General features: G+C 41.8%; 1 protein-coding gene across 1 annotated transcript; it reads left to right on the forward strand.

The window, feature by feature from the left end:
• Positions 1-8,741: 8,741 nt before the first annotated feature.
• Positions 8,742-20,808, forward strand: endou2 (endonuclease, polyU-specific 2; the record flags this gene model as incomplete). The annotated part of the gene is made up of 6 exons (XM_079835886.1): positions 8,742-8,843; positions 9,408-9,513; positions 13,181-13,302; positions 13,526-13,638; positions 17,060-17,207; positions 20,557-20,808. 6 exons carry the CDS (start codon positions 8,742-8,744, stop codon positions 20,806-20,808), a joined length of 843 nt encoding a protein of 280 aa, XP_079692012.1.
• Between the last annotated feature and the right edge of the window lie 2,850 nt (positions 20,809-23,658).

Below are 23,658 nucleotides of genomic sequence, written 5' to 3' on the forward strand. Positions count from 1 at the left end.
AGCCCCGGGTTGATAATTATGCTTCTGAGTACATACAGTAAATATGTTTGGTGTTGGGCACCGCTGCTCAAGCGTTATGATGAAAAATATAGCTAGCTATTTATGGTAACTCTTTACTTTACAGTGTCCTTGTTACATATATAACAGTAAATGATGCATAAACCCTCAGCCAAAATCCTTAACCCTATAGTAAGTACTATATGTAGTTAATTAACATTACTCAGTTCTTAAATATAAAATGACACTGTAACAATGACACCTTAAAATAAAGTGTAACCTAAGGTACTTACCCTGAACCTACCCCTAAACCTAACCTTAACCCATGTAGTTACACTATATTGGCAAAAGTTTTGGGATGCCTGCTTTTACATGCACATGAACTTTAATGACATCCCATTCTTAATCCGTAGGGTTTAATATGGAGTTGGCCCACTCTTTGCAGCTCTAACAGCTTCAACTCTTCTGAGAAGGCTTTCCACAAGGTTTAGGAGTGTGTTTATGGGAATTCTTCTAGAAGCGCATTTGTGAGGTCAGGCACTGATGTTGGACGAGAAGGCCACTCAAGTTCCTCCACAACAAACTCACTCATCCATGTCTTTATGGGCCTTGCTTTGTGCACTGGTGTGCAGTCATTTTGGAACAGGAAGGGGCCGTCCCCAAACTGTTCCCACAAAGTTGGGAGCATGAAATTGTCCAAAATGTCTTGGTATGCTGAAGCATTAAGAGTTCCTTTCACTGGAACTAAGGGGCCAAGCCCAACCCTTGAAAAACAATCCTACACCATAATCCCCCTCCACCAAACTTTACACTTGGCACAATGCAGTCAGGCAAGTCCCGTTCTACTGGCAACCACCAAACCCAGACTCGTCCATCAGATTGCCAGACAGAGAAGCGTGATTGGTCACTCCAGAGAACACGTCTCCACTGCTCTAGAGTCCAGTGGCGGCGTGCTTTACCCCACTGCATCCCACACTTTGCATTGCACTTGGTGATGTAAGGCTTGGATGAGCTGCTTGGCCATGGAAACCCATTCCATGAAGCTCTACACACTGTTCTTGAGCTCATCTGAAGGCCACACGAAGTTTGGAGGTCTGTAGATATTGACTCTGCAGAAAGTTGGAGACTTCTGCGCACTGTGACCCTTAGCAAGCGCTGACCCCGTTTTGTGATTTTACGAGGCCTACCACTTCATGGCTGAGTTGCTGTTGTTCCCAATTGCTTCCACTTTGTTATAACACCACTAACAGTTGACCGTGGAATATTTAGTAGTGAGGAAATTTCACGAATGGAATTGCATATGTGGCAACCGATCACAGTACCACGCTTGAGTTCACTGAGCTCCTGAGAGCGACCCATTCTTTCACAAATGTTTGTAGAAGCGTCTGCATGCCTAGTGCTTGATTTTATACACATGTGGCCATGGAAGTGACTGGAACACCTGAAGTCAATGATTTGGAGGGGTGTCCCAATGCATTTGGCAATATAGTGTACCTTATATTACCCAGTACTTTCTTTGATAAATACGCTGCAAGTACACGTACTGTAAAATTAAAATTCAACCAATAGATATAGAGAGATATGGAGAAAATACAGTGTATATATAGTATACACCAAAACAAATGCAACTAAAAACACTGTGGACAAAAATCTCAGACTTTGCCAAAGTGCTGGGGTATAATCAGATGTTTAGAAAATATTCCTTTTTACTGCTGCATTAAAAAATTTAGTTTTTCTTCCAAATAATTGAACAGGTGCAACTGTTTGGTAGCAAAAATGTCAGATGAGCAAACATTTCTGGTTTAATACAATAATAAATCATTTACAGAAATATATACAGTTTGATTTCCAATCCATTAACCTTGCAACTGAACAAACCAGCATGGTTTTGTATTTTGTGGATATGTATGCATCTTGGTAATTTTGCATCATACACGTGGGCATGTTTAATTTTTAATTATTTTCTACTCATATTAAAATTAGGTGTCATATGAGTATCTTGAAAATCCACTTATGAGAAATATGAACATTATTATCAGCCCTTTACAGAATTGGTATGCTGTCTGTGTGCCATCTACACTCATATCAGAAACCTAATCACTTTGCTCCTAATATTTTTCCCTGAGATATCATCTAGCCATAAGGAATGCACTGTTTATTACTATACTGTAGAATGACATTGTAAGAGGGGCTGTGGAAGCTACAGTGTCTCGTAGATGGGTTTGAGATAATAATGCAGGCATACACAGAGATATGAAGCTTTACTGACTTTTATTTGTCAGAGCTCATGTGGTTAGGAACTCCATGCGGTTGAGTTTGCTTCAACCAGAAGAACACCTATGAACAGTAACCAGATTTCCCAAATCACATAAACACAAAATAACCACACAAAAATAAATCTCACATTTAAGAGTTAACAGGACACATAGAGATATAACATACCATAACAGGCAATATCAAACAGTTTGTAACCATTGTACAAAATAAACATGTTTTCATCACCTCTTGTGTTTTGTTTAGTTTTTTTTGGTATTTTTCCCTCTAACACATCATAACACAAAACAATTACAGATTTTGTGCAGGAAAGAACACAATATACAATGTGAAAATGCATGTTCTTACATTGTAAAACCTTGAAACCAATGACAAAATTGCAATCTACTGTATACCAATACTCAATACGAAAACATTGTAGGCCTTTTAATACAACGTCCTGAATGAGTTACCACACCAGAATCGTGCTCCCCAACTACTGATGCCTGTTCAACCAATTGAAGTGAATGAGGAACCTGTACATGTGACCAGAAGGCTTACGTACATGAAGAACACAAGAAAGTACAGGGGCCCTATTCTCACCACCAGCGGCCCTGACAAAGCTGTGTATAGTGGTCTCAACTCCTGAACACTTTTGTCTACATCTTGACCAGCACCTTTTGGAGGTTAGTGCTGGATCCTTCCACCTGGACCACTAAGGCTTGAAGAGTTCATAGTGAACAACCTTAGGTTCTGCGTTTACATTTTTCAGGTCTAATACTGTATAAATTGTACCCCATAATGAACTCCCAATTTGGTCCTGTCCATTTTGGCTTAAAGTTTCTTTCGTTGTGTGGTTGGATCATTCATCCACACCAGGTCACCAACTTTGAAAGGTCTGAATTTCTCATACATATTAACTCTTTGGGGTCTAAGGAGGGAGAAGCCCTGGAGAAGTTTTGACGCCCTGACATGTGCTTTTTTCAGTTGCTTATAATCATGATAATGGCTAAAGAATAATATGTAAGCAGAATGTATGTAAAAATGTGTTGCCTATTCTTGAGAAAATTACATTTATGCATGGTTAGTGAGTCACTGAAAGTCACTGAAATAAGGCTATAAAACACATACTGAACATTTTGTTCACATGACATTTGGGTACTGTGTCTTGTAGAATAGAGTGTTCACTACAAAATTATGTGAAAATCGTCAGTGCCAATAGCCTTGTGGGCAACACGCTGACATATAGCACAGTTGCACTTCGGGTGTCTCGAGTTAAAGTCCCAGCTTGTGGACCTTTCCTGTAGTTTATTTACAACATAGTGCACAACAAAATCAAAATATATATAATGAAGGGCAAAGGCACATTATTGAGCATAGAGGGGCTCTAGCAGAAGTGATGGTGTCTACCACCGACTGGGGTAGGTCACCTAGAACCCCCGCGTCCCATCCAGGAACCAGACAGGGAGTTTCCAGAGGTCTGGACGCGGGTGCCATAGGGTGCCCTGTCTCTGAGAAGTAGGGCCTTCCTCAGAGGAATGAGCCAGGGAGGTGCTGTCGTGAGTTCTGGAAACCAGCAGGTCCTGTTAGTTGTGCTGGAATGACCCAACCGGACCTGCTCCTCGTCCTCCCTGACTTTGCACAGAGTCTGTGCAAGAAGGCTCACTGGGGGAACGCATACTTACGTAGGTCCCGGGGACAGTTGTGTGCCAGTGCATCCGTGCCAAGGGTTCCGTCGGTCAGAGAATAGAACAACTGGCAATGGGTCAAGTCTGGAGAGGAAAACAGGTCTACCTGTGCGGCTCCGAAGAGGTCCCATATCAGCTGGACCACTTGGCGATGGAGTCGCCACTCTCCCGGAAGCGCTGGCTGTTGTGAGAGCTTGTTGGCTGCAAGATTGAGCACGCCAGGGATGTGAATGGCATGAAGCGACCTCAGATGCTTCTGACTCCTTAGGAGTAGATTGCGGGCGAGTTGCGACATGCAACTGAAGCGTAGACCACTCTAATGGTTGATGTACACAACGGTCACAGTACATGCTTGTGCTGTAGCGGCACCTTGAAGCAGCGCACTGCAAGCAACTTGAGGCAGTTGACATGCCAATGCAGTCCACAGACCTGAAACTGCATGCCCGTTGTATGTGGCCCCCTAACTTTGTACTGATATGCCCGACCCTCGAAAGCAAAGCGCAGAAATGGCCTGTGTCAAGGTCAAATCGAGACATGAAAGTATGTGTCCTTCAGGTCGATCGCTGCAGACCAATTTTGGGAACGAATGCATTCGAAAATGCACTTTTGCGTCAACATCTTGAACAGGAGCTTGTGAAGGGCCTGGTTCAAGACTTGCAGGTCCAAGATTGGTCATAACCCACCACCTTTCTTGAGTCCAATGAAGTAGAAGCTGTAAAACCCTGACCTCATATCAACTGGAGGGACTGGCTTGATGGCGTCCTTCGCTACACAAGCCAGGCTTCCAGAAACCGTACCAACGAACCCACCCACACCACAGACGTACCCTTGGTAGGGCAGCGAGGTGGAAGGCAGGGACCCGACTCGGGAGGCATAGCGTCCTGAAGTGGGGTCTGGGTGTGCGGTGCAACACCAACCTTCTTCCACGGGGGGACAGAGGAGGCGTGAGAAGGCCTGGTGGCATTCTCGAGCCATACACTGCTGTCCACCGGCGACTAGAGGAGGGGATGAGAGCGGCGAGGCTTCGTGGCGTCGCACACTGTCTTCCGCACCTCCTTCCTCAATGGGGAACAAGAGCGGCAAGGCATAGCGGCACGCACTGTCGTCTTCGCTCTGCTGAGAAGAAGGGAACGAGAACGGCGAGGCATTGTGTCGCACACTGTCATTCTCGCCCTCTTGTTGGGGAGGGGAACAAGAGCGGCAAGCCTTCATAGCATCACATGCCGTCATTCCCAAGCTCCTGGGACCCAGAGACATTGGAAATTCTCTTATATATAAAGAATTTGGGTACCGCAGGCTGTGATGCCAGTGGTGGAACAGAATTTTACAGCATAAGATTCTCCGCCCGGCCCTCCTCCGGGGAAAGAGCAGCTCTGACCATGTTCGAGTCGCCCATCTCAGGGGTGGTTTAGGGCATCAAAACTGCCAGCAGCGGGACAGTAGAGCTGGCTGTGGCGTAGTTTTTTTTTTTTTTCCAGGGGCCGACGCCCTTGGCAACGAGCAGCCTGAGGGGCAGCTCACTCTACTCACGGGAAAAGCTCTTAACTACCTCAGCCTTCTTCTGAACTGTGGAGGACTGCTGGGCACAATCATCAACCATTTCTGCGAAAAAGGCCACCTTGTGAGATGGGAGCATCAAGAAAGCGTACTTTAGTGATGTCTCGCACCTCTGCAAGGTTTAGCCAGGGGGTGATTCTGGACCGCACACGACACGCTGAGCGGCTCAGACCTTACGAGAAAGGCGAGACCAACAACGTGCCGATATGGTCACGTTCTCCTGAGAGAACATAGGCCACCCACGAACAGTCTAAGCATGCTTATGCCCAGGCATGTGAGAACAGTGACCGAGGCCATCAAATGAGGACAGGAAACGACCGCATGCAGAAACACATGAGCGGAATGTCATCTTGAAAAAGACACAAGCTCACACCCGTGTTGCTCTTTTAGAGAATCTGCTTTCTTTTATGGGCTGAAGCACACAGGGGAGATTACCGCGGCACAGTGGGCACACAGACAAGGACAGTGCAAGCCTGCTGTGTGCTCTCACACTCATAGAAGGCGCCTTCTTACCAGCTGTGAAGACAGCTCTTGAGCGCACTCAATAGCGCACCGTCCAGCTGAAAAAACAGCCCTTACGCGCTCTCTCACAGCGCACCAAACCAGCTGTGAGAACAGCCTTTGCTGAGTTGCACAGTATGGACGAGATGGCCGTTTCCATCTTGGCAGCGCGTCATCGTGTGTCACTCCCGGATAACAGAAAATGGGCAAAAAGACGGGACGTGGGCGGAGCTGAAGTGACGCGATGACTAACAGACAGCAGATAAACGACAATCCACCTGTCACTCGAAGTGGCCACGCCCTTAATTATGCAGAACTTTAAGGCTTTATATAATGTAAACGAATGAGTGAAAAAATTCACCCACCTCACAGTCGTCATGAAGGGCAAAATTAGCCGTATAGACCAAAACCACAATTTGTACCAGGCTGTAAACATGTTTTAATCTGCTGTAAAGTTGGCCATTTTAACATGGGGCGCAATGAGATTCTGCTCCTTCTGGAGCCTGTCCCTAGCGGGCAGTCGATGAATTGCAGTTTATGTCACTTCCGTATTGGCTTCAAGAGAAACTGCGGGAGGTTGCCGCTTGGTCACAACCGATGTGATGTAGTAGTGACCGTCTGAAACGGAACAACAGCACATGGCATGAACACAAGGGAAATGAGGGGATTACATGACACATTAAAACAAAGAGTCCAACCAAACACCAGCTAAACTCCCAGGAGTACTATGTGTACTATGTACTTTGTACTTAGTGTACTATGTGCAGGTGGCACGGGTGTGAGGGCCCTTTCATCGCTGCAGTAACTGTAGAAATACAATATAGGGGGGTTAAAATTAAAATGAATTAAAAATAAAAGTGAAACTAACTTTGTGGAAGGTTGAAACAGTATGTGAATATCATCCAAAATCAAAATATTAACCCTGTAAGACATTCAGTGATCATATATTGGAGAATAACTTTCATATTAAAAAAAGGGAAGTCTGCCTAGTCTGGCTCATGTTTTGGGGATTGGGTCGGGCTTTAGAAGAAGGTACACAGTGTCAGGTAAAGAGTCAATACCTCACGAAAACAAATAAAAAGCACTTGCCCTCACTGTAGAGGCACATTCAAAAGCACTGCAACCTGCTCTAATCCCTTTGGCTAGAGTTGCTGACACTGGCTAACCCTTTAGAAAAGGCCCTCTGTCATGGTGTGGGAACGTTGCTGCATCTTACCCAACCAGTTCATGTGCGCTAACACCATTGCTCTAAGCTGTTGTGGCATACCTTCATCACTGTTATTAAGAAGACAATCCAAATCTACCACTAACCCACATCGCTGAGAGGAACCAGGTCAGTGTATGCATATATTGTTTATGTATTGAATTGTTTTCTGGTGTCAGTTCAGAACGTAGTGTTTAGAAATGCAGGGCTCGACATTAACGCTTGTCCAGCGATTTTTTGAAGGGGCAAGTGAAAGAGAATTTGACTTGCCTGACCGGACAAGTAACATGATTAAAACATCAATAACAAAAACTAACTAGGGAATCACCAACATGCAAGAATGATTCTGCATTCATTTAGTGTAAGTGGCGATCGATAGTGGATAATATAATGTATAAAGAACTGCCGGTAACAAGGTTGCGCTGTTGGCGCTCGCGCAGCCTCTCGAGGAGAAATCAAAACAAATGAGCGCCGCTCACTCAAAGAAACTCAGTTAACATACACGGGCTACAAATTGTGGAGTTTTTATGTTTATAACATATGATACAGTTGAGCAATATCACACAACCAAGAGTGCTGTTTTCCTGAATAGCTACCATCGCGACTGAAAATGACACTGATTTCATACACAATTAATTAGCATTTTAGATGCAATATTGACTGTTTTTGTTCTATTTCAGCAGCGAAAATAGTTCCAAACAAAGATCAGAGCAGAACCACAGCGTGTTTCACAGCAACAGTGTGTTACTGAATGATTCAGTGTTTTAAATGAATCGGTTGAATCAAAGATTCAATTACTAAACGACTGCCTCATTCTTGAATGAATCAGCCGTTTCAAACGATTCTACTCAATGACTCCGTCATTGCCGCCACCTACTGGTGGTTTAGTTTCATGTTTAAACATTCTTTCCAACATTTCCTATTTGTATATTCAAAAAAGATTTAAAACAATCTCATAACGTTATTTAATGCAGTTGTAATTTTTCAGTGTAAATGATTTAATTTGATTGGTAACAGCCCTATAGTGTCTTAATAATTTAAGAATATAAAATGAAAGTTGAAGCATAGCCTATATTTAATAAGATTATGGAAAAATGCCCTTTATAAAAGGTGAAAATATCACAAATATGCAGATTTAAATATGTCAAAGCTAATTGAACACTGGTGAGAACATTGCTTCAGAATAAATTATATTTACAACACAAAAAAATAATAATAATTTAAGTGAATGACAGATTTACTTGCACGTGAACAGGCTTAATGTCGAGCCCTGAAATGAATTAGTCTTTTACATTCCATAATAATAATAACAATAACTGCACTCTGAAAAAATAATGCAACTGTAACAAATGTTGCATTAAATTAATTTTCACTTTTTAAATAACTGGTCACTTACCAAATTTTAAGGTTATTTTTATATCAAAATCTGCTTCTTCATTTTTTTTTTTTCATGTCACCGTGTTTTGAATAAAGCAATTAATTTCATATGACGTATATTTAACACCTGAAGTGAATCCTTAGGAATTAAAAAAGAAAAAAAAATGATTGAAGGTGATCGAGAACTTTCAGCTTTGATTCAGGAGATCTGGGACAATGACGTCAACCGGCTGAGACCTGGGATAGATTATCGCATATCTCTACAGGTAATTCTGAAATCTTTCCTGTGTGAAGTTTACTAGAAAAAAATATATATAATAACAATAATATAAAAAAATAATTCTGAACAATATTCGACATCTGCTTTCTGTTGTATCCTTTACAATTTACACTAAAAACGTGACGTGCATTTTCATTTTATGTTTGTTGACTTAAGGTCATAAGGTCAGAGAGAGCCCATGCTCCCATTTAACACAGACAAACTCAGATGAGCATTGTACTTTAGTGCTGTGTTTAGAAAACCATTCACAGTGACACTTTTGGACAGGGGTGCAAAATGTTAACTTGAATGCTTACTAGGATTGTTAATGATATAGTAAGTATATGATTTAATCACAACTAATCGATTGCATTAATAATTCATGTTTAATGTTTAATAAATTGTAGTGCTAAGCAGCTATTGAAACATTCCTGTCTTCATATATAATAAAAATATGAATAATTTAAGTTTACCCAGTGATTAACTGCCTGTTTAAAGTTATGCCAGCCATGCTTGAAAAAAAAATTGAAAATGCTTTTGGAAGTTCCTCAAACTTTTCTTTGTCTCACAGGGCAGAGCGGGTGGTCTGACAGGTTTTGACGATTGCAATGATGCAGCAGGGTTGCCTTTGTTCACTTTTGTTGATGAAAACATTTTCAAAAAGGAGACTTTCTTGGGTAGGAAATCAGCTAATATGTGTGATTTTATTCATTTAAAGTGTGAAAGAAATGTTTTATGTAATGGCCTCAGAAAAAGTGTTTCTTCATGGAATGTGCAGAGAAGTGCAGACTAAAGCCCTATCGGACTTGATTAGTTTAGCAAGGGTAGATGGTGGAATGCTACAGGACGTCTGTAATATTAATGGCCAATTCGCACGGGATAAGAAATATAGAATAAAGAAATAGCAGAAGTGGGATAGGGGTAACTCGATTTACGCACTGCAATCACCTCCCTTGCTTCCTAATATCAAATGCGCAAACACATATAATCTATATTTAACAGTATGGTCCGGTCAAACGATTTTATTAATTAAATGTATTAAATTCTGATTGGATTCGGGGACCAATCACAAACCGGCTAATCCACCTGATGCACTATTGGCGGGTTTAACACGTTGGCGATAGAGAAGCGATGGATCGTTGGTCTGATTGGTTGAAGGACTGTCCAATTGCGTACAGAGTCGTTTGAACTATGCCCGTTGATCATGCCTCTTGTGCAGTAGAAAATACAGAGCAGACTCCCCAGACTAATGTTCAATCTTAAAAGATTGAGCTTGGTCTGGTGATATCCAGACAAACTTTACCCCACCTCTCCATGTTAAACTAATCCCATCCGAATAAGCCTTAAAGGAATAGCTCACCCAAAAATTTTGTCATCATATACACTCACCTAAAGGATTATTAGGAACATCATACTAATACTGTGTTTGACCCCCTTTCGCCTTCAGAACTGCCTTAATTCTACGTGGCATTGATTCAACAAGGTGCTGAAAGCATTCTTTAGAAATATTGGCCCATATTGATAGGATAGCATCTTGCAGTTGATGGAGATTTGTGGGATGCACATCCAGGGGACGAAGCTCCCGTTCCACCACATCCCAAAGATGCTCTATTGGGTTGAGATCTGGTGAGTGTGGGGGCCATTTTAGTACAGTGAACTCATTGTCATGTTCAAGAAACCATTTTGAAATGATTCGAGCTTTGTGACATGGTGCATTATCCTGCTGGAAGTAGCCATCAGAGGATGGGTACATGGTGGTCATAAAGGGATGGACATGGTCAGAAACAATGCTCAGGTAGGCCTTGGCATTTAAACGATGCCCAATTGGCACTAAGGGGCCTAAAGTGTGCCAAGAAAACATCCCCCACACCATTACACCACCACCACCAGCCTGCACAGTGGTAACAAGGCATGATGGATCCATGTTCTCATTCTGTTTACGCCAAATTCTGACTCTACCATCTGAATGTCTCAACAGAAATCGAGACTCATCAGACCAGGCAACATTTTTCCAGTCTTCAACTGTCCAATTTTGGTGAGCTTGTGCAAATTGTAGCCTCTTTTTCCTATTTGTAGTGGAGATGAGTGGTACCCGGTGGGGTCTTCTGCTGTTGTAGCTCATCCGCCTCAAGGTTGTGCGTGTTGTGGCTTCACAAATGCTTTGCTGCATACCTCGGTTGTAACGAGTGTTATTTCAGTCAAAGTTGCTCTTCTATCAGCTTGAATCAGTCGGCCCATTCTCCTCTGACCTCTAGCATCAACAAGGCATTTTCGCCCACAGGACTGCCGCATACTGGATGTTTTTCCCTTTTCACACCATAAACCCTAGAAATGGTTGTGCGTGAAAATCCCAGTAACTGAGCAGATTGTGAAATACTCAGACCGGCCCGTCTGGCACCAACAACCATGCCACGTGCAAAATTGCTTAAATCACCTTTCTTTCTTTCTTACCTATTGATTAGATAATTGCATTAATGAGAAATTGAACAAGTGTTCCTAATAATCCTTTAGGTGAGTGTAGTCACGCTCAAGTTGTTCAAAACCTGTATGAATTTCTTTGTTCTGCTGAACACAAAGGAAGATATTTGGAAGAATTTTATTAACCAAGCAGATCTTGTAGTGGTGTCCGAAACCATAGTGGTCATTATTGAGTGCACTCATTCAATCCCACAATGCACCGCAGTAACGTGTGTACAACCGATGTACACTCAATGGCTGTCCGACTTCACACACTCGTTTTCATTCACTCCTTCAAGTGAACTATATTAGTTGACTAACGTAGGGAATAGTGATTGAGGCTTTAGGGGGCGATTTCGGATTCAGCCTTTGAGATACTCTATCCTGCAGAGCCTTCATCAAACAAACCTGAACAAGCTAATCAAGGGCTGTGTCTGACAATCAAGGGCTGTGTACAACTGATGTACGCTCATCAGCTAAATTATACCCATAATGCAATGTGAGAGTCGCATGCTGAGGCTGAATCCGAAATCAAATTGAATGAGTGCACTCAATAACGTCCACTATGGTTTCAGACACCACTACAAATGGCTGTCCCCTCAAATAGAGCCATATTTGAGGGTATAGGGGGCGATTTCGGATTCAGCCTGAATGAATTCCCGGATTACTATAAAGCTACAGGCAGGTGAGTTTGATCATAGTTGGAGCTAAACTCTGCAGTAAAGTGGATCTTGAGGGTTTTGAGTTGCCCAGCCCTAATACAGATATTGGGTTTATTGGTTAACTAAGATTTCCTCCTAGCAGCGAACCATTGAAATTGTGAAAAGGTTTCAGAGTATATAGCAATCACAGGCAAACATGGGTAGGCCTGTATCTCAAACCATCAGATGTATCCACACAGAAGAACACAACTGATGTAAAACATAAATAAAAATAAAAACCTCTCTCTGTACATAGGGCCGTAGAGTTTTAAAACCAATGAGGTCCCAAAATTTAGCTATTTGGGGGGTTCGGGGTTTCTCTGATCTATGTGCATTTTAAGATGTTTGAAGGCTAAAATGTTAGTGTACAGTAGATGATTTGTCATACCTGCTCTCTCCTCATTTCCATTACTCTTTCTTTTTCACTCTCTCTTCCCCTCCTAAAGCCGAGCTTTGACTGATAGTCTTCTCATTTTCGTCTGCATCAGTGAAGACAGTAAACATAAGATCAACTGATATTTAGCCTATATTTTATTAAGCATTTTCTTAGACAAGTTAATTCACAGAAGGCTACGAACGCTAGGTAAATAAGTTTATTAAATTAATTCACAATATGTAGGTAGTTGTACACACACATTCATTATATTATGCCTAATCTGATGAAATCGGCTTCGTTAATGTCCTTCTTTAATTCAAAATGCTGCAATCAGACAATTATATTAGTTTGCATGATTATTTTTGTCGGTTGTTTTACATTTCTATCCTAAAACACGAAAGTTTAGTTTAGTTTAGCTACTTACACCGTTTACTCTAGCAACCGGCGCTGTGAAATGTGAATTCCCGCTCAGCAGCTTCTATGAACATAAAGCCCGCCTACTTTGATTTGATTGGTCATCTGAAATATTTTGACATTGACAAGCGATGACAGACCGTAGGCAGCTCAGATGAGAAGATCGTAGTGCTGTCAATATCCTTGGAGCACTAAAAACAATCTATCATCATGTTTGATGGTTATTTTTTCTATAAAAGGTAAGGCAACTTATTGAATTAAAACATTTACAAATATGCAGTGATCAATGGAATAAGAACATTCTACTTGCCATGACAAGATTGGAAATAGTATAGATTTAAACTAAGAGATGAAGCTGAAATATCTTGTCTTTATAATGATATTGTGTCATTTTAGCTTTCATTTCACTTCTGGACAACTATGAAAGTGCTACTGGTGAACCAGAGATTGTCACACCAGAGGAAGAGCTGGAAAATCACAAGTTCCTGGATTCAGTTATAAAGACTCCCACTATGAAGGTAAAAAACGGCTCACTGAAGTTATTCATTACTTGTGACAAGGAATAATTCCGCTGTGTTCTGTTTTTCAAAATAACAGTTTGAGATGTTTGTTTTATTTCTTGTGAAGTACCATGCACAGAGGTACGTCTAAAATGAGATATGAATTTATTATACCTTACAATTTACATAAGATAGTGTACTGAATAGTAATTTGCAACTATTGTATATTTGCTGACATTAGATTGCCCACAAATATCTAGTGGAGAAGCATCTCTCTCCAGAGGATACCACAGCCTTCAAGCAACAGCTCTATCACATTTGGTTTGAGCTGTATGCCAGGAGAGGATCCAGTAAGTAAGTATAGAGGATTTCAGGAGAAATTATCTGGGGCCAGATTCACAAACATCTTCTGAAGAAAGTTAAATTTGTCATAGGGATTTTCACCCCCCAAAAAATGCCTATTCTGTCATCATTCACTCATGTCCTTTCAAACATGTATGACTTTCTTTTTTTGTAGAATATAAGTGTAACACAGTTCTTTGTTCAGGGAAGAAGGAGGCGGGAACCGGCAAACAATCAACAGACTTTAATAAGTAAATAAACTGAAAGCATAATACAACCGCATAATAAAACGTAAACAAACTCCAGGCCTGGTCCTCTCTCTTTCTTCACTGTAGTCGCTCCACCTTTTATGCTCCATACACTCCTCCATTAGAGATCCGAGACCGGTGTAATGTGCAGCTGGCACTCATCATCCAATTACTCACTGTCCTCGTGCCGCTTTCTCACGGCTCTCGCTCGCCCTGCTCGTCACATATCCCCATCGCCCCTCGCAGGCCGGAGGGTACCCACGAGACTGCGCTCTACTCCCCCCCATACACACTGCTGATCGGTCCTCAGCCAGCCAATCGCAGTCTTTTCTCTTCCGCGCTGCCCGACCTCCTCAGCACCGCGATCCCCCTCAGCAGCATGTCCCTCCTTTCTCCCGGGTTTCGACACCAATGTAACACAGTTCTTTGTTCAGGGAAGAAGGCTGGAACCGGCGAATAATCAACAGACTTTAATAAATAAATAAACAAACTGAAAGTAAAAGCCCCTCACGGACAACTTCCGCACACACATAATAAAACGTAAACAAAACACAACATAAAGTCCAGGCCTGGTCCTCTCTCGTCCTTCACTGTTGTCGCTACTCCTTTTATGCTCCCATCACTCCTCCGTGAGAGATCGGTGTGACGCAAAGCTGGCGCTCATCATCAATCTCTCACCGGCCTCGCGCCGCTCTCACGGCTCTCGCTCGCCCTGCTCGTCACAATAAGATTTATTAATATAAGATGTTGTTGTTGTTTTCTCCTGTATACAATGGAAGTCAATGGTAACCAAACTGTTTGTTTACCCTAATTATTTAAAATATATTATTTTATTTTCAAATAGTCATACAGGTTTAGAACAACATGAGAATTGAATTAAGATAAATCCTAAAAAGAATGTTTAAAAGTGGAATTATTAAAAATAACATCTTTCTTGTCCCTATTATACTTGATTGTGTAGAGTGTCAACTGAATTTCCAATTCAGCAAAAAGCCCTCAAAATGTAGACTGGGTAAAGTCTACCAGATTTGATTTCGCCCTGTAGCTCAGGCTGGAAACTTGTACATTTTTCTATCCTGCTTCTGTTACAAATTTGCGGGGACCAATAACAAAACGGCTTATCCACATGGCGTGCTATTGGTGGGTTTAACATGATGACAGAGAGAGAAGTGATGGATCATTGGTCTGATTGGTTGAAGGACTATCCAATTGTGTACAGAGTCATTTGAACTATGCCCGTTTATCACACCTCTTGTGCAGTAGAAAATACAGAGCAGACCCCCAGACTAATGTTCAATCTTAAAGGAATAGTTCACCCAAAAATTAAAATTCTGTCATCATTTACTCACCCTCATGATGTTCCAAACCTGTACGAGTTTCTTTGTTCTCCTGAACACAAAAGAAGAGATTTGGAAGAATGTTTGTAACAAAGCAGATAGAGCAAACCATTGACTACCATAGTATTTTTTTCCCTACTATGGTAGTCAATGGTTGCTCCATCTGCTTGGTTACAAACATTCTTCCAAATCTTTTCTTTTGTGTTCAGCAGAACAAAGAAACTCGTACAGGTTTGGAACAACTTGAGGGTGAGTAAATGATGACAGAATTTTTATTTTTGGGTGAACTAACCCTTTAAAAGATGGAGCTTGGTCTGGTGATAGCCAGGCAACTCAAAATGTTTTTTTAGACTAAAAAGCTTAAACTTGTCATTCTTGGTCAAGGTTATCTCTGTGAGAAGTGAGAAATCATGCAGATCATATTATACCATTAGGGAAAAAAAATCTCCTTTTGTTACTCAAAATTAACTTAATTCAGACACATGGAAAATCTTAAATGGTATCATCCATGATGATGCAAAACTAAAATTAAACTAATAACATTAAGATCACAAACAATTAGCTATAATCTATATTACTTATTAAATTGAGTATAAAAGATATGAAAACACATCCCTGTGCATAATCATGACCGATTATTGCTTTCATGATCTATGATACTTAATATTTTAAACAACCCAATAAATTCAATAAACATTTTAACTTTACACAAATTGGAGGATATCCTAACTTTAAGACATTATTTACGATAATTTTTAAGTTTTGTCTTACAGGGATACTCCATCCTATTCTCACATAATTTACGATCCGTCATTTACTTACTAATGTCTCCCAGATGACAAATTAAGATTTTTTCTCTAAGAGTCCATATCATTTTTATAAAATGTCCAAAATTTGATGCTTCAAAATCCATGCAAAAAGAACACAATAATAACCCATATGAGATGATAGGTGTGTGTGTGTGAAAGAAAAACATTGTTATTTCAAACTTTTAAACTATAAACCATCACTTCTGGCCAGCTGTCCTACATGAGAGCACTGTTGAAGCGCTAGTGCTGCAGGTTGTGAAGCATCATGTAAGCATATATTGTGAAGCTCATGCGAGAAGTAATGCAAAAGCACTGAGGACCATCACTTGACCAACCTTGAACACATGAATACAAGACATATAATAGTTGGCCGGAAGTGATGGTTTGTAGTTAAAATGGTATAATATTACAATTTTTCTCACACACATCTATCGTTCTGCTTAAAAAGACATTGATTCATGGGTTGCCGTCATGTTCGTTTTTCTACATTTTTGAAGCATGTTCTTTGAGGGTCCCATCCATTTACATTATATACATTACATTATAAACTCACAGAAATGGATCTAAAAATCTTTGTTTGCATTCCATAGAAGAAAGAAAGTCGTATAGATCTGGGGTGGCATGAGGGCAAGTAGATGATAGAGAATGTAGTATCCATTTAAGAACAAGTTTCATTTACTCACCACATTATTTTTAATCAAAATGTCATAACTCAATCTTCAGGTGACCCTGCAAAAATGTCTTACAATTGACAGGCTTGCATTCAAATCTGCCTCCATCCAATCAACAACCAATGGATACAGTTTTTTCTTCTTTCACTCCGATGATTTTGCTATTTCTGATACATCACAACTTTAAAATTAATGTTATTCTTAAGAATATTTAATGAATCTGATCCCTGTTCACACAGACAGATAACTTCCTAAATACATGCCCAGCTTGATGAAAATATTGAGTAAAATGATTAAATATCACAGGCTGGTATTCATTTATGTAACAAAGACATTTTTACAAGTTTTTGATTTTCTTTCTCCACCAGACCAGACTCTTCTGGTTTTGAGCATGTCTTTGTAGGAGAGACCAGAGGAGGCCATACCGTCATTGGTTTTCATAACTGGATTCAGTTGTACTTACAAGAGAAACTAGGACACATTGACTACAAAGGATATAGTGTCACCTCACCAAAGGTATGTTTGTGATATCACTGGAATATACAAATACCACTTAGATTCATTTACTTTATTATTTTCTAGTAACAGATTGCTTTAAAGGAATACCCAAAATTAAGAAAATGCTGCCATTATTTACTCACCTCCTTGTCATTCCAAAGTCATGATTTTCTTTCTTTTGCGTAACAAAAATGCACTAAAGTCCATACAGTAATAATCAATAGTTCCAAAAGTTCTCAAATCTCAAGATTCATTTTCCTGATAGTTTTGTTCCAACACTAATCCCATATCTAATGTTAATCAAGGTCTTCAGGATTCTTAGAAAGTTATAGGCAGCTGAGTTTGATCTCTCTGCAGGACAGTCGCCCTTGAGAGCCAGAGTTGAGAACTTCTGATCAAACGCTACCTTACATCAAGAAAGGTATCATTTGGGATAGGGCCATTGCCGAATCCAATATGGCGACATGGCAAAAACATCAAACCTCATTGGGTCTTGCATGTTACACATAAGTGGAGGGTGAAAGGCTCCAGGGATGCGCTTCCCCTTTAAAACATTTAAGTAGATTTCCATTAAATAGTTTTAAGTTACGTGTTGCTGCACAACCCACACATCCCAGCATAAACATTCCCGATAAATTGTTTGTTATTAAAGTGTCTACGTTCACAAACCACGGTTAATTTTAACAGAAAAGCAAGCATACTGTATGTGGGATTTGGCACGGCAGAACGCTCCCTTTATAATCACTAAAAAGCAGAATAGTTCATCGCAATCTCAAAGTTCTCTTCCGTGCTGCCCGACCTCCTCAGCACCGCTGAGCACCAATGAGGTTTGGTATTATTAACATGTCACCGGCATGAATATAGTTGAATCTTTTGCTTGACAGGTAAAAATAATAATGGTTTCTCTAAAGTGGCTGGGTTATAGAATTAGTGGCACTTAGTCTTGCGGAACTTAGTGTTCCCTTTCAGTCAGTCACATTCGACGTGTGTCAGAATGTGAACCAACAACGCATGAGAGCCCTATCACCTTCGATTGTGTACTAAACGAGCCAATGAACATTGGCGTGCGAGATTTGCATGTCGCACTCCGCCCTGCAGCACGGGTATAAATACGGAAGTGCATGCAAACGCACCTTTGTCTTTTGTTTCGGAGCCGAGCAGTGAAAAGCTGGTTTTCTCCGTGACTCACTAGTGCGAGCAGAATTGGTTCTTTTGCTGATTCTTCTGCTAGTTGCGGCTGTTCCCCTGTGTGCTTCAGCACATCCTAAAAGAGCCTTTTCCTTCCTCTAAAAGAGTATACGGGCAGACACTTTCTTTTTCAAGATGTCATTCCGCCCGTGCGTTTCTGGATGCGGTCGTTGCCTGACGCCGGCTGATGGTCACAATCGCTGCATCACGTGATTGGGCGTTCAGCACGCTTGAGCAACTTTTGTGGATAGTTCATGTTCTTAGTGCGGGAACATGACAATCGCAGTGTTGTGGTCCAGGCTTGCTTACCTCAGTTCTCAAGGCCAAGCATCCACCCTTATGCCCCAATCTAATGCTCCCTCTGGTGGAAACCGGGAGAGTGCTACTTCGGCGAATAGGTTGGGGGACCTAAGGATTATGTTTAGGGCTTTCCCACCGAGACAACCTCTGCAGACCCCTATTCCCTCCAGCACAATGCACCCTGTCGTGCTGCCGGAAGAGCATGGGGGTCCCTCGACTGAGTCATCTCTTTCGGTGCACCTGCTGATGACCAGATGTCGATCGCAGCATCGAAGGGTGAGCTGTCATCGAGAGATGATGACTCGGCTGCATTGCCTCCGTCTCGGAGAGTAGCACTGCCCAAGCCAGATCCCGAATTGGCAGCTATGCCATCCTGAACCCTCCACCATGTCCCGAGTCCTTCCCGGAACTGTATGAGGTGGTAACCCGGTCGTGGAAGACCCCGGTTTCCACAAGGAACCGTGGTTCCTCCTCCCGCCAATTGGAGGAGTAATCCGCGGCACCCATTCAAGTAAGTTCTCGTCCAAACTAACGGAAAAGGCTTACAGAGCCTGTGGACAGGCCGCCTCCACTCTCCATGCCATGGCGTTGCTGCAGGTCTACCAGGCCAAGGCACTCATGGACATGGCCCATGTTGAAGGCATCGCTCCCTCACCCGGAGGAGGACCGGGTGGAGAATCTTTTGTTTCCTTTTGTTCTGGACGGTACCCAAATTTTCAATAAAAGAGTAGTTTTCTATTCCTCCAGGTCCCAAGAGGGCGCATCTGGCAGTGTGCTACGCTATGCCTTGCCACACTCAGCCCCCTCTCATATCACCAGCTGGCAGCGCTGTGTGTGTGCAGGCCAAACTGTGGAACCAGGGTGCTCCCAACACGCAGACCTCACTTCGGGCCACACCGCCGTCCGAGTCAGGTCCCTGTGTTCCACCTCGCTGCCCCACTGCGGGTGCGGGTTTGTTGTGTCGTTGGTCCCACTGATGTGGAGTCTGGTATTCAGGGATTCAGTTTGCCCAGCATCCCCTGGTCTTCAGGGGCATTCTGTTCACCCATGTGCTGGCGGAGAACACTCCTGTGCTTCGGGAGGAGATCACAGTCCTACTGACGAAGGATGCAATCGAGCCGAGATGAGGTCGAGCCCTTACTTCAACGTACCCAAGAAAAGCAGTGAGTTATGGCCAATCTTGGACCTGCGAGCCTTGAATCAGTCCCTTCACAGGCTGCCGTTCAAGATGTTGACGCAGAAACACATTTTGAATGCATCTGTCCCCAAAATTGGTTTGCAGCGATCGACCTGAAGGACGCGTACTGAGAAGGGTTGATGGTAAGTCCTTGGCCAACTGAAAGGGAACATCTCGGTTGTGAAAGGGAACATCTCGGAACATCTCGCATGTAACCCTCGTTCCCTGAAGGAGGGAACAGAGACGTACGTCCCGTCGCCACAGTTTCTGTGCTGCCGCTGAGCGCGGGTCACTTGCTCGTCTCCTCAGCGAAAAACAAAGGTGCGTTTGCATGCACTTCCTTATTTATACCCGCGCTGTGGGGCGGAGTGCGACATGCAAATCTTGCACGCCAATGTTCATTGGCTTGTTTAGTACACACTCGAAGGTGATAGGAAAGGTGATCCCTCCGTCAGGAAACAAGGGTTATATGCATAATCGAGACGTTCTACAGGTAGTTTAACGTCAATTACAGCGCTTTTAATTCAAATTATTATACAAGTTCAGACCACTTCTTCATGTAGGCTCGATAAACTAAATTGTAACCAATTAATCAGTTACTCTATCTATCTGTCTGTCTAATTTCATTAATCTCTTTTTAATACATATTCATCATTTCTTTTTCTTCTAATTTTCCAATGTTACCTTCTGTCTCATTCCCAGCCCGATGAGAACAAACACATGTTGGCGCTCCAGTTCAGTTGGAAGCATGGAATTAAACCCAAAGGAAGCATCTTTATTGGTGTGAGCCCGGAGTTTGAGTTTGCCCTGTACACTCTGTGTTTTCTCACGTCCCCAAACGAGCGAGTGAAAGTCTCCTTTAACATCTATGAGGTGGAGATTGTCTGTCACCACTACAACCAGAAGCACATAGGCACTACCTATCCTGTCCTTGTGAAATACCTGAATGTATAACCATACAAAGTAATTCATGGTAAATGAATTCATTGTGGCAGGGTATAAGTATTGATTTTATGTTTTAATCTCAAAAACAATAAAACCTCATTGCCATAGCCTTGTTTGTAGTGTCTAACATTCATGAATCTTGGCTACATGAATTCTGAAGGGCTTTTTATAATGTGTTTAACCCACCGCTCTAAACAATGTGTTGTTCGAATGTTGGCTTAATGCTTAGAAACAGGAATCCAATAACTAATTGAACGTGCCTCTTATAGCGTGCTTTGTACAGTCACGGAAACTCCACATTTTGTAAAACAGCCAAGGACGATTTACATGGCAACAATTATTTTCCCCACTGATGCAAAAGCGTGAGACGAGCTGTTATGAGCCAATCGTTTTCAAGTGAGGGCTGTGAAAGCACATTTCATTGGGTTGGACCGACTGAATGACACGACCAGATTTGCTAAATCAGTCATGACATTCTCAAAGTTATGATGATGATCAACTTTTGCAACATTGCAAATGCATTGTCAATATGAATGTCAAGATATTAGTCATGCCAAGGAACTTAAGACTGAAAACTGAAGGAGAAAGGGCAAGTCATTCATCCATTCAGTATGTGAGTCAGTCTTAACAAGGAGGGAAAGCGGGTGTAATGCAAAGATAGTATGCACAAAACATAATCCTAAATATATGGAAATTTAAGAAAAATGTAATTTGAGGTGAAAACATATGGTGCATAGAGGTCTACTACATTGACTATAATGTGACCCAATTGCACTTGTTCATTAACAAAATAAACTAATCGGGCATCTTTTCTGCAAAATGTTGACAGACTGCACAAAAAGGGGCATGTCCATCGCTAAGAATGAGTTGTTCTTTTTCACAACAAGCACGGAATAGATTAAATATAAATTAGCAAATGTGACTGATGAGACATTAAAATGACAAAGATGCTACTGAAATTTAGGAAAAAATAGATCCTATGTTTCCAGAGTCCTTTTTCTGAAATCACTTCTGAAAACACAGATTATCATATGTTCTAAAGTCTCTTTCTCCTTGCAACAAAATATCCCTGTGTTATGTTTCCATGGGTTAGAACGATCTTCCTGCTCATCTTAACACACACAAATGTGCAAGACAGAACCAATCAATCACAGAGAGTGTTCGAGAGTATCAGTATCAATATCTATGTTACTGGTCTTTGAAAATATTGGTATCGAATCGAAAACAAAATAAGTGGTATCGCCCATCCCTAAGTGATGGGAGGTTCTGATCATTTTACTGACTCAGATATTTGAGTCTCATTTAGCAAAATTAACTAATTATTTTTGAAACATTTTGTTCATTTCGTTCATTTCAGCAGAGTATAATCGAGCACTTCAAAAGAGTCCGAAAGAGTTTTTTTCTTTCAGTAAAGCATTGATTTTACCTTGCGTCCAATGAGTGTGCAGACTCTTTTGAAGTTTTGATGGCTCTTCCATTTGGAATTTTTTGTCTACGCACCTCATTTGGAGTGTTAATTTAAAGGTGAGTTCCTGGCTATTCACTAGCAGAATATAATTGAAAGTGACATGTTAATAGCCAAATTCCTCAACACATCAACTAACGCAAACGATCACATTTAGAATAAGAAAAAACTATAATGCAAGTTATGCAACCAAGGCCAAATTGTGAGAAACAGAAATTATTCATTGCTTAGCTGGGTCTTCGGGCCATGCAGTCTGTTGGCTCACCTCACCTCACCTCACCTCCCGATCCGAATCATTCGTTCTTGTCATGTCACAATCCCATTGGCTGAAGCTATGCAATCTATACCAGAAACAGAAATCCTTAGTTCACCTCTCGAGTCTTTGGGTTATTGTTCGTTCGTCGAGAGCGCTCTAGTAGACGGCTCCAGATGAACTAGGGTGCATCTCAATCAGCTCCCAAGCTCGTATATCAGTATATCGTGTTCATGAATTCGGGACAGTAAAGGATGCTGGCTCACTACACATAGAGCCCACTCTAAGCGGGACTCAAACTCAGGTCCACCGGCATGAGAGTCGGACACTCTTACAAGAAAGCTAAAGGCTGCAACCTCTTGAGATCAGAGTGAGGTTTACTCGCACAGCAACTACTAGCTAGCCTCCGTTACACTCACCCCCCTAAACCTCACTCCCATCCGGGTCACAGCACCAATGTAACCTCTCCTGTTCGAACCTGTCCACTCTAAGCGGGACGCGAACTCGGGTTCGCCGGCATGAGAGTCGGATGCTCCAACAAGAAGGCAAAAGGCTGCAACCCCTAGCGTCAGTCGCTGGAGCGTCTCTTTACTTGAAACCAGAGGAGTGAGGTTTACTCGCACAGTGACTAAAAGCTGACTCCCTGATCAGTGCCCTGACTACTGAACTAGGGAGCTGATTAATTCATCATTCTCTCATTGTTCCCAAGTCAAAATGAATGAATCGTTCATGATCGACCTGCAGGGAATTTACAGTTAAGACCCAGTTGACCAGTAATGATGAATGGAGTCCAGGAGTCAGAGATGCAATCAATTAAAGACATTTTTACTGACGAATAGTTTGCAGTTTCATCAGCAGAAGTCAGCTTCAACACTCAGCAAGGAGTTCATAGGCCGCTCTGCTTACACACTCATTACAGCAGCGATTATACTCTAACACAGGTCACTAAACTATGTCATCACGTCAAGTTGAAGGATTCTGATTTGTTAAGGCATGAGTGATTCTAAAATTTAAGATACATTTTGCATTTCAAAAAGAAATGTTCACTAACAGAAATTCTTTCCAGTATCTTATTGAAAACATATTCAACTTTAATAGTTCAGCTCTTACCAAACACGTTACTTCCTTTTGTCTACTTTTA

The sequence above is a fragment of the Gobio gobio genome (assembly GCF_949357685.1).
Source record: "Gobio gobio genome assembly, chromosome: 14".
In the NCBI taxonomy this organism is placed as follows: domain Eukaryota; kingdom Metazoa; phylum Chordata; class Actinopteri; order Cypriniformes; family Gobionidae; genus Gobio; species Gobio gobio.